Here is a 12951-nt window from a genome sequence, read left to right on the forward strand (position 1 = left end):
AAAAAAAAAAAAAAAAAAAAAAAAAAAAAGAGCAAAGGCCCCAAGAGAAACACGGGCATGGTGCGTGTGAGGACAACGAAGACCAGAGCAGCTGGGGCTGTGTGCCACCCAGCGGGGGGAGGTCCCGGAGGAGGTGGGAAGGGCAGGTGCGGGGCTCCTGTGAGGCTCTGTGGGTCACGGGAAGGAACCGCTGGGAGTTTCAGGAAGGGGACAATGTGATCTGTGTCCATTTTGAAAAGGCGTCTCTGGTTGCTGGGGGGAGGATGGTGGGGAACACGGGAGGGAGGGAGACACTAGGCGGGAGGCCCTGCGGTCACAGCTGTCCAGGGGGGAGGTGACAAGGCTGGTCAGATCACACATATGCCTTCTCCAGAGCTGCCCCCGCCAGGCCCCGCAGGCAGAAAGGAAGGCTCACTTGGAAGCTTTCCTTCAACAAAGCTAATGCTGACGAGGTTAGCTTTGCTTGTTCCCTTCTAATCTACTCCGGAGGCTTTAATTGCTCTCTCCTGGGGCCAGAACACAATCTCAGAAACGAATACAAATTGGCATCTGTAACCTCACAGGACTGCCTCAAGAAAGTCTTTCTAGATCCACTACCCGTGTGTACATATACACAGATGTGTATAATACCAAGTGCACAGACATCTATGTATGTGTGTGTGCCTTAACCTCACAAAGGGAGATTTCCATTGTAAATCAGATATTGAAGTTTTATTTTAAAGTAGTCCAGAATATAAATTATTGGCTTCATCGATTTAGAGGGATCCTACTATGGAGTCCTTATGTGAATTTGTATATTCTTCCTTTTCCCTTCAAAAGGGAAAAAAAAAAAAAAAAAAAGCATAATGAGAGTAAGAAACAGAATCCTGCCCAAAGCAGTATTTTTAAACAATGGCATCGACAAGGAGAAGGAAAACCCAACCTACCTCTGCCTCGATTTCCGCTTGCCTCTTCTCCAAGAGCTTTGCCACAGCCATGGCCCTGTGCTTGCCTGATCTCTTACAGCTCACGGCCCATTCGCACAGCAGCGTCACCACAGCTTCATCGCTGGGGGCAGCCTAACGACCAACAGAAATGGGTACCAGCCATGTCACATGAAACAGTCACCTGATGCACGAGACTTCGGCTGCAAGCCACAGAATATCTGAAGTTTGAAGCTTTCTTCTTATATTGTTTTACATTTGTTTTAGAAATGTCCCCAAATCTATTTTAACTGAGGTATAAAGAGTAAAACGTCAGTCATCGGGAAGGAAATCACTTTCTTAGAACAGCTGAATCTGTGACAATTCCAAGAAAATGAAGTTTCCTTGTATATGCTTTCACTTACACAGGACCATAAGCCAGCCCCATCAAGCCTCCAGAGCTCAATTTCAAAGGAAACAGAAAAGGAGACCGACCAGTGAATATCAAGGACAGCTGTTACAAAGCCCAAGTGCTTCACTCCACCGCTGAGCCCCTTGGGTCCTCACTCACCACCTCAGTCAACATAATCCCAACGAGCCAGGCTAGCGGGTCTCCCCGTCCAAGGAGGAATTGGAAGGAACAAACTGGAGGGCAGGCCGGGATGCTGATCAAAACTCACAGCCTTAGAGACAACAAGCATGAAGAGTGACAGCCAGGCACAGAAAGGAACAAGAGTTACAAGCAGACCCAGTTAACAGAGGACGGTAGCCTGGATCTGGGGAGGGCTCAGCACTGCCACCAGAACTATCAGCTCTAGCTGCCATGGCCCAGAGATGGGTACCACAGACTGAGGACCAGAAGAGTCAGACAAAAGCCACAGGGACCCAAGTGACATGAATTGCGGGGGCAGAGGGGGTGTAAGTAAGCAGGGGGATCGTCCCTCTATACAAGCGCACCTTTCCCCGCAGAGGAGCTGTGCCAAACACTGAACATCAACTGCTCCTTTTTAACATCTGCCCAGTTGTATAAACACTATGCCAAAAGAACCAGACAAATGCCAGTACTGGCATTTATATGCTATGTGAGACGCTCTTAACTTTTTAAAATCCCCCATAAGCTCAATTAAGGTTATGATAGCTGGGAGCACACTCTCAGGAAAAATACACGTATACACACATGCACTTTAGCACAACACTTCAGAAGGTGTGAGGACTCTGAGAAGACATCCAAGAATCCTTGATCAGCTTTTAGATACCAGCAGACAATTCAGATCATGAAAATCAGTTTATTCTAAGATTTTTACCCATCCTACCCTAAGTTCGGTTAAACACGTGCTGACTTAAAGAAATGTTATCTGGGGCAGATATCTCAAAAGGAGCTCTAAGCCTCTTAATTTAAAACCAAGAGAAATAATTCAATTACAATGTATAAAGGTTGAACATAACATTTAAAAAAGAAAGCAGGGCTTCCCTGGTGGCGCAGTGGTTGAGAGTCCGCCTGCTGATGCAGGGGACACGGGTTCGTGCCCCGGTCCGGGAAGATCCCACATGCCGCGGAGCGGCTGGGCCCGTGAGCCACGGCCACTGAGCCTGCACGTCCGGAGCCTGTGCTCCGCAACGGGAGAGGCCACGACAGTGAGAGGCCCGTGTACCGCAAAACAAAAAACAAACAAAAAAAAAAAACACACACAAAAAAGAAAGCAAGCTGGGAGGAATTCCTGCCTGGATTCAATCCAATCCTGGGAAAAGCAAAAAATATAAAAGTCAATGCAGTGAAGCACCGCATGCTTAGATTTAGAATATTAAAGAGAACAAAAGGATTTATTTTAAAAATACTGCCATCAGTTCTTAATAAATTCATCGGTCAGTAATGTGCATTATATCTACATTTACAGAGTTTTTTTTCCCTCTGCATCATCAACCAAAATGAAAATGTGCTACAAAAGAATAACTGACTCACCCAACGTTAAGTAATAAGCTCTGCTTGACCTAGAAATGCACAGAGAAAATTATATAAAGGAAAAGACTTCTTTTTAACACATCCAGATATTGACCACTGGTTTGGGGCAGAAAGGTGCTAGAAAACAAGTCTTGGGAAAGAGAGAATTCACTTTCAGAAACACTTACTAAGCACCCAGGATATGCCAGGCATTGAGGAAATAAAAATTTTAAAGATCTGGCCCTTGTTCTCAAAAAGTTCACCCTCTAGTGGGAAAAGCAGAAAAGCAACTAATCATAAAGCAACAAGCTGTTCTGAAGGTGTGGGGAGGAAAGTGACTAAGTTAAGGCCCCGGCACCTTCCACATCTCATAGGCGATGAGATGTGCCGGCTTACAGACATCTGAGATACTAACTTGAAGACACATGGGCCTGCAGTCTACCTGCTGCAGTTGTGGCCTCAATATGTAATTATTAGGAATTAAGTGAATTAAGAACATCAGGGGGAAACGCTGCTACAAGACTGAGTTTTAAAATATAAAATTTTAATTATGCCCATAAACAGTTATACATTTCAAAATCTATTTTCAAACAATAAGTATTTTCCAGATTCCAAAAGTGCAAAGTCCACCCTTTTCTGAATATCAAACAGCCTGCCAAATGAGGCCACTATTTCCTGAGGATACTGGAGTGGTGGGGAGGGAAGAATTGGCAGGCTCAGTGCTGATTTTAAAAGAAACAGTAAGCTACTACTAAAGAAGTTTTAGGACTAACTTCTCAGAAGATCATATCGGAAAATCAGGTGATATTATACCAACTTCAAGGCAAGCTGTCTCTGCAATATAAATAATTACATATTTATATACTTGAGTCATAAGGCGTTTTCATTCTTTACTATTGAAAAATTGTTATAACATAAATTTTTAAAATTTAGCGTTGCTTTCTGAGGTAACTTCCCATTCAAACATCCCTTTCCCCACTATTTACTACAAAATTTTGGTTCATATTTTAAGTGGTTTTACCAAGAGGTCTTTTCTAGATTCCACTAATTATCAAAAATGAGGAGGGGCCCCTGCTTACTTCACTCTAAATACCAGCTCTAGGGTACACCCCATCAGACACGTTCAAGAGGTATATAGACAGACAACCATGCACAGATACCTCATACCCCACCACCCAGAGCCCTGCCACTGCTCTGCTCTAGATAATTTTTAGAAAATTATTAGAGGATGGCTTCCATTTGTCTGCCAGATGCTATCTTACAAATTAATTCGAATAACTGTCAAAAGGACACCATGGCTTCAAATATGGAAGTTGAAACGCATTCTCATCCTGTAAACAGATGTCTAAAAATATTAAACTCCCTTTCTTTAAGGCAACCAATAACTGTAGAGTAGAATTTAATAAATATTATTTTAAAACAAAATAACTTCAAGGCAAAAATTTGAGGTAATTTAGCAGCTCAAGATATGAACTAAATATAGGCCCCTGCCTTCCACGAGATGGCAGTTAAGTGGGACAGATGTACACGTATATAAATACATACATGTATATAAATAATTTGGAAGCATAAAAAAAAGAAAACGAAAATTATCGCAGACTGAAGGGAATTATTAGATGTTTCTTTTAGAAGGTGGCTTTCCAGAAAAATTTTGAGGAATGAATTAAATTTCAAAACTGAGACGCACAGGGAATTCCCTGGCGGTGCAGTGGTTAGGACTCAGTGCTTTCACTGCCGGGGCTTGGGTTCAAATTCTGGTTGGGGAACTAAGATCCCACAAGCCACAAAAAAAAAAAAAAAAAAAAGAGAGAGAGAGAGAGAGAGACGGGAGAAAAAATGGAATTAAAAAAACAAACAAAAACTGGGATGAGCAAAAGGATAAATAAGTGTATGGTAGGTAGAATAATCTCCCTCCCCCACCCCAAAGATGTGCACATCCTAATCTCAGGACCTGTGAATATGTTACTGTAAATGACAAAAGGGGATTGTGTAGTAGTTGTGATTGAGACAAGGGTCTTGAGAAGAGGCGATTACCCTGCATTATTTGGGTGGGGGCTCAATGTAATCCCAGTGGAGCTTGTAAGGGAAAGGGAAGGCAGGAGAGTCAGAGGAAGACATGCGACGATGGAAACAGGAGTCAGAGGCAGGGAGAGATTTGAAGATGCCACACTGTTGACTTTGAAGATGGAGCAAGGGGACACAAGGTAAGGAAGGCAGGTGATGTCTAGAAGCTGGGAATGCAAGGAAACAAATTCTCCCCTAGAGCCTGCAGAAGGAACGCAGCCCAACTGACCCTTTGATTAGAGCCCAGTAAGATCGTAACCTCCAGAACCAGTAAGAGAATACATCTGTGCTGTTATAAGACATTAAATTTCTGATAACTTGTTACAGCAGCAATAGGAAATTAATTCAAAGAAGTTTTAAACAAACACACAAAAAGTAGTGTTGAGGTTCAAGGAATTATAAGGGCAGGGGACTGCTGTTTAAAGGGCAAATATAGGAAGGCTACAATACGGTATTAAAAATCTAGGGAAAAAAGTTTAATGAAAACCCACGGAAGAAGAGTTCCACGAACTAGGTAGTAGCCTCATTAATACATTTACTTATTAATTCATCAATAAATATGCATTGCCACCAGGCCCTCTTCTAGGCATTAGATATAAACAGTCTCATGTATTACTGCGTAGGAATAAAAGTTGGTATTTCCCTTTTGGGTGAAATGTCTGCCATATAACAAGAGTCTTTAAAATGTTCCCATTATTTGCTTCAAGAATTCAATCTCTGAGACTATATAGTTCAAGGCAATTATCTTAAAGCAAAATGATATGAGTCCTCTAGGCATCAGTGAAGTATGATAGCAAGATACTCCCCCCTTCCCAGCTCCCCAAACTGACAAAGTTTTCCTCTGAAATTTTAAAGAGTCACCTAAAGGATCAAATCGGAGAAAACCAGGTGACCTTACAGGGAGAGAAAGGTCCACACAGATGACTGACAGGCCAGAGAATCTGTCTTCAGCAGTGGAACCATGGAAATTTTTGTGATGGTGTTTTTGTTTTTATTTCTATTTTTCTGCAGGCAAAGAGCAATATTTCAATATCTAGCTTAAGATGCATAAATAGGAGAGGCAGATAAGACAGGCTTGTAACGGAACACAGGAGAGGGGAAGTCAGAGGTGCATGATTACCAGCAAAGCTCAAATCCTACCAAGAAGAGTTCTCAGACCTCAGACGAGGTCTGTTCTCTGTCCGCCCACCATTCTTCCCTTCTTCCGGGAACAGCACCCTTACTTCTTCTGGGGGTACTACTACTCCTCCTGCCCCACGTGGTGCAAGGAGGGGGTTACTAATTGTAGTGCTCCATCGTCTCAGCTTCAATGCAACATTCTGGAGTTGGGCCTTTGATGGGCAGTGAAGACTAGGCAATTCTTTGAACACAAGAAAAAAAAAAAAATCACTCTATCAGGGCTTCCCTGGTGGCGCAGTGGTTGAGAGTCCGCCTGCCGATGCAGGGGACACGGGTTCGTGCCCCGGTCCGGGAAGATCCCACATGCCGCGGAGCGGCTGGGCCCGTGAGCCATGGCCGCTGAGCCTGCGCGTCCGGAGCCTGTGCTCCGCAACGGGAGAGGCCACAGCAGTGAGAGGCCCCCGTACCGCAAAAAAAAAAAAAAAAAAAATCACTCTATCAGGTACTCATTACATGCACTGCTCTCTGCTCAGTCTTGTAAAATATTCTGGATGATAAAGAGACTAGCCCTGACCAAAAGAAATTGTCTGTTTCTATTCTGATCAAATATCCATTTTCAGAACAGGTTTTCTGCAACGTATATTCCTTATTCTAGTCATTACTAAAGTCTTAGCACTTTTAACTGGCCAAAGCAGACAAAACAAAAAATGGAAAGTATCAATACTTGACCTTAAATGTAAACCTTTCAGTCGCCTCTAATGAAAATTTAAAATAAAAAATAACTTGGTATGGGCTTAATCACTCTCAAAATCACTAACAGAGATAACGATGGCAAATTTTCAGGTGCTAGTAACAAAGAGAATTAACATTTATTATTGAGTGTTTACTCAGTTTACAGTCAGACACTACGATGTGTTTCCAGAATTATTCCTTTTAATCTTCACTACCTATGAGCTAGCTATTATGATTATCCTCATTTTACAAATGAGGAAACCAAGGCATAGGGATGTTAAATAACTTGCCCAAGATCACTCAACTAATTAATGGAACTCTTGCCACAAGATACATCTTGGGAAATGAACTAAATAAGTAGAGCTACACTGTGTTCAAAGAACCTGGAAGGTGATCTTGACCCTCCCCCAGGGTACACGATGGCCCCGAGCTTCTCTTTGCTTTTCCGCCTCTACTCTGGGTGCTCAGAGCATCAAAGTATTCTGCTCCATTGTGCAATAGTATTTATTTCCATGTAATATGCATCTTTCATAACATAGCTTCATGGCTACTGGCTTTAAATATCCATTAGGAAAGGGAAACACACCACTCAACTATTAAAGAAAAGTATTTCATCTTCCCAAACACTACAAGCCAGAGTTGGAGTCTTCATGGGCAGTAACAGACAGCTTTTCATACTGGTACTTTGACAGATAGTAAGAAGTTGTTGAAAATACACAGCATGCACCCCCCTAGCCTCTAATTACACACAGGCAAATGGATTAACAAGAACAGGAGAGAGACAGAGAGCCATGACACATGAAGTTAAGGTCAGAGAAAAAGCACCAAACTAGGGGGTCAAGAATGCGGGGTCGAGCTTCCCTGGTGGTGCAGTGGTTAAGAATCTGCCTGCCAATGCAGGGGACACGGGTTCGAGCCCTCGTCCAGGAAGATCCCACATGCCGCAGAGCAACTAAGCCTGTGCGCCACAACTACTGAAGCCCGCGCTCCACAGCAAGAGATGCCACTGCAATGAGAAGCCCGCTCACCGCAACAAAGAGTAGCCCCCGCTCGCCACAACTAGAGAAAGCCCACGCGCAGCAACGAAGACCCAACACAACCATAAATAAATTAATTAAAAAAAAAAAAAAAAAAAAAAAAGGAATGTGGGGTCTAGCCCTGACAGAAATTAAAATGTAATCATGCCAATAATAATATTAACAACTGTAAATCTTCAACCACAGTGATAGCAGTAGTAATAACCAAAAATATTTACTGGGTGTTTTACATACATCATCTCTAATCTCAACAACAAACTTTAAGGAGGTGCTGTGATTCCCATTTTACAGGTGAGAAAACTAACGTTCAGAAGTTAAGTAAGATGGCCCAGGGCACAGAGGTCAAAAGTAGCAGGACCGGGATACCTAATTTTTTCTGTTGTTCCCATCATGGGTGAATCAAGATCAGTGGAAGCACAAGGAACATCATGATTACATGGAAGTCTCCCAAGGGGCTCACATGCACCCCAGGAAGCCTGCCTCCCAGCCCACTACAACCAACCACTGCTCCCCGCTGTTCTGGCCCTGACTTGCACCTCTCTAGGGATGACCCAGACCTCTAATCTAATTGACATGCAGAAAATGAAACCACAGGAGTGAATTACCAAAGATTTCATTCCTCCTCTGATACTTGCTAGATCAGATGCTTGTACAAGGCAGGGATCTGTCTTTTCCATGGTTTTATTTTCAGTATCTACCACAGTGCCTGGCACATAGTAGATTCAACAGATATCATTAGTCAAAGAGTAAAAGCAATAATACAGTGTTACATGAAACCAAAGGTAAAAACAAGGTGGATGGTGGGGGGATGGGGATGGGATTTACGATTTGTTCCCCTCCCCTGACACACACATGCACTTACTTAATATGGAAAAATAGGGGACTTCCCCGGTGGCGCAGTGGTTAAGAATCCACCTGCCAACGCAGGGGACACGGGTTTGAGCCCTGGTCTGGGAAGATCCCGCATGCCCGCGGAGCAACTAAGCCCGTGCACCACAACTACTGAACCTGCGCTCTAGAGCCTGTGAGCCACAACTACTGAGCCCGTATGCCACAACTACTGAAGCCCACACACCCAGAGCCCGTGCTCCACAACAAGAGAAGCCACCGCAATGAGAAGCCTGCGCACCGCAACGAAGAGTAACCCCCCGATTGCCACAACTAGAGAAAGCCCGCACACAGCAACGAAGACCCAACGCAGCCAAAGATAGATAGATAAATAAATAAACTTATTCATTTAAAAAAAGGAAAAATAGGGCTTCCCTGGTAGCGCAGTGGTTGAGAATCCGCCTGCCGATGCAGGGGACACGGGTTCGTGCCCCGGTCCGGGAAGATCCTACATGCCGTGGAGCGGCTGGGCCCATGAGCCATGGCCGCTGAGCCTGTGCATCTGGAGCCTGTGCTCCGCAACAGGAGAGGCCACAACAGTAAGAGGCCCGTGTACCGCAAAAACAAAAACAAAAACAAAAAGGAAAAATAATTGATTTAATCTAACAGGTGATTAAGTATAAAACACTAGAAACGTTCCCATTCCTAACTTAATGAGTCACGGATGGATGCTGGCCACAAAACCTTTATTTAGCATCATTCTGAGAGACTGAGCCAATGGAAAGAAACATAAATACTTGAATGGATATGGCAAGATTACTGCAGTGTGCCTAAAATGATTTTCTCCTCCCAGCAACCCAAAGAATTGAAAAACATCGTGACTAGAAGAAAACAGACAACTAAAATGTGATGAAAATACTAAACAGTCATGAAAAAACAAAAACAAAAAAAACCCTGCAGAATATTTTGTAGGAAGCAATCCCATTTATGTCCCCCAACCTAGTTGTTAAGTGTTCACATACAAGTACATAAATGCCCAGGAAAGTATACAAAGGATATGGACCAAAATGCACGGTGGTTACTGCTTGTGTATATAACAAGTGTCTGTTATACGGTCTGCCCTGCTCTAATGCTTTCACAACAATCCTATGATTGTTGAGCAAACTGAGGCCAAAGGTTAAATAACTGGTTAAATATCTCAAAGATACTAGGTCACAGACCTAAGAGTCAAATCTAAGCTATCTGCCTCCACAGCGGGGACGCATGCCAAAATGCCCCCCCTTCTGGGCAGAAGGGTGGGACAGCGGGTCCAAGTTGCAGGCTGAAAGGGACTTCTTGATATCAAAAATGTATTCATGTACTATGTGTATAGAAATCACAAGAAGAGTGCTCGCTTCAGCAGCATATATATATATATATATATATATATATATATATATATATATGTATAGCTGATTCACTTTGTTATACGCAGAAACTAACACACCACTGTAAAGCAATTATACTCCAATAAAGGTGTTTAAAAAAAAAAAAAAAAAGAAATCACAAGAAGAAATAACTTCTATAATGAAAACAAGTGAGAGAGGATGGATGGACCCAAAATTCAAAAACCAGTGAGATCCTTCAACTACCAGCACTGTCACCTGGCCTCATGAACGTGGGACCCACCCATAGTGGCAAAATACTAAAATCATTATTAACTCCGCCGCAAATCATCATCATTAATGGTGCTACCTATATCTATAATAAAGATATTCCAAATGCAAAGCAAGATTCTCATCATAAGGGGGATTTGTTACATTTTTCTTTCCTAGGAGAGCGCGGGCACAAACTATTTAAATAGATTAAGTCTAATTCATTTCTTATTCAATCGCTCAATAACCTAATGATCTCTAGAAACTAACCACGGGTCTATTCTTTAACAAACAAAGAAGGAAAAATAATTGGCAACTACATCTGAGAAGCAGGTTTCCTTCAGAAATTTAGAAGGTACTTGGTGAGGTGGTTTGCTATTTTAAGATAAGAAATTTCTTAATATACATTATAAAACAGTACCATAAAAGGGATGGGGAAAAAAATCAATGACTCATTACTGTAAGCAACAGCAAACAAAAAGGACTTGAAATCAGATACTGAATAAAGCTCTTCAATAGCTTTTTAATCTGAGACTTAAAGGACATGTTTACAAATGTAGTTACTCACTCTTAGTCAACATGAAACAAAATGGTCATATCTGGACCAAAACATTATTCATATTACAGCACCAATAAATAATATGGGATAATACATACATAGAGCAGTGATATTAGCAAGTCACATGGTTTGCTACCTGAAGCACATTATGGCGATCTGGATGAATTTCAAGAATTGCGTAAGGTAACAATTGGTCTGAACTGCTAACAGAGCGTAAGCCTGTTGTACACAGTCAGGAACAGTATTTATAACTGTAAGTCAGAATCACCATATAAGGCAATAAGCCTAATAAGATTATTAACCACACACACTCAGAAGATTTATTATTTAAATATAAATATGCATTCATTTTTTAAAAATCTTTATACATATGAATGTTTCCATGTGTCCATTTCCAAAAGATATTTGAGACAGCTGATTTTTGATGAGGGAAAGGGCAGTTTCATGGTCTCACAACCTTAGAATCAACGTTGCTAGTCTTTAGGTCTTGTGACATCTGAGAAACAAAACATGCACCATGAAAGCAAAAAAGACTTCCCTTTTCTTTTCTCTTTAATGCAGCAGTTAAAAATAGTACAAACAACTCCAAGTTCTGAGAAGACAGGAGGAAGATAAGAAAATCAAAACAATTGCTGAGTATTTAAATCAACTGTCATTAATTTGCCCTCTGCCAAAAAATTAATTTGCTATCCCTCAGTTAAATCAACATTTAAATAATAATATGAATAAAGAAAATAGTTTTGAGAAATACACAACTGCATGATAACAGCAGTCATTTATGAGATGAATTAGCATCACAAAGTAAATCCCTCCAAGTCCATGAAAAGTGCCATGTCTCTCAAACTGAAAATAATTAAAACACTAGACTTAATTTCCAAAAGTCATCACTGTATGGTACAATAAACTTTACTGCTTTCCTCTTGCGACGAACGAAAGAAATATACAGATGAGAAGAAGGGAAACATAAATTTCTAAAACGTGGTGCTAGGTTCAAATCACTTGACATCCAAAGTTGCCCAGCCAAGTACAGAACAATTGGCACTGACTAGGCGTTTACCATATGCCACCATATGAAGTGGATTCTATTAGTAAGGTCATGGTACAGACAGAATGACACTGAGGGAGGTAAGTAACCAGTCTGGGGCCCCATCCAGCTACTCTACAACAAAGCCAGGATCCAAACCCAGGTCTGAACTGGCCTCAAGTTTGTGATATCCTACAAAGGCCAGATTTCCCAACTTGAAGATTTTCTAAGGTAAATACTACATTAAAATTGCCACGCTTTTAAAAATCAGTTAGAGGTTATTACTGCAAATCAGTATGCCCATATCAATGTGGAAACTGTTCACGGCAATTATAAAGGTTTTTCCCTCCTTTTTCCAAAATTACATCTGACACTTGTTTGTTCAGCTACAGGTACCTAAAATAAAATGACTTTTTAAAGAAGCAGCATAAGAAACAGAATGTACTAGTCAAGAATGTTGTTCTGGAACCATTTAGGACTCCAATCCCTATTCGCCCACCAAAGAGTCGGGTATGAGCTTAGGCTATTTACTCAACCTCTCTAAGCCTTGATTTCCTCATCTGTAAAACAGAAGAATAAAGAAAAAAAAAAATTTTTTTTTACACACGTGTCTCACCAGCCATGGAAAATTTCTTACAACAGGGCCTAGCGGCAAAGAAGTACTCAAGAAAAGGCTGAAGAAGGAAAAACAACACACAAACAAACCGAGAGGCCCACCCCCATCTAAACGGATTCATTACTGGCCCTCCTCAATAACAGCAAAGTCTAGGTGTCTGGACACACCACTTTCTCCCGCAGCCATCGTAATATAACTGCCCTTGTACTAATAGATTTAGTTTAAGAAAAAAGAAAACAGTAACTGTAAAAGATGAGCAATGCTTCTTCCTTTGGGTGTCCAGCAGGAAAGTGGATAACTTCTGAGGCAAAATAAGCTCCGGCTGGGCCATGGTCAAGACTCACAATAACTGTTGTAACACTTCAGCACACGGCACCTTAACGGGAAGCCATACCTGCGTGTTTTCCTAGTTCGCTTGACTTTTGGCCTCATCTGACCCTCCTATCTTGAGTCCCGGTTTTAAAAAGTGACTTTTTCTTAAACAACATTTTAAAAAA

At 41.7% G+C, this 12951-nt stretch overlaps 1 protein-coding gene across 1 annotated transcript in view; it reads right to left on the reverse strand.

The window, feature by feature from the left end:
• The window catches only part of MED12L (mediator complex subunit 12L), a 335022-nt gene that overhangs the window by 235712 nt on the left and 86359 nt on the right, over nt 1-12951 (reverse strand). The window contains exon 11 of the mRNA XM_007446642.1: nt 927-1058. Coding sequence (XP_007446704.1) covers nt 927-1058 — 132 coding nt within the window. The remainder of the gene's footprint in view (nt 1-926; nt 1059-12951) is intronic.

This window comes from Lipotes vexillifer, unplaced genomic scaffold (genome assembly GCF_000442215.2).
Source record: "Lipotes vexillifer unplaced genomic scaffold, Lipotes_vexillifer_v1.1 scaffold727, whole genome shotgun sequence".
In the NCBI taxonomy this organism is placed as follows: domain Eukaryota; kingdom Metazoa; phylum Chordata; class Mammalia; order Artiodactyla; family Lipotidae; genus Lipotes; species Lipotes vexillifer.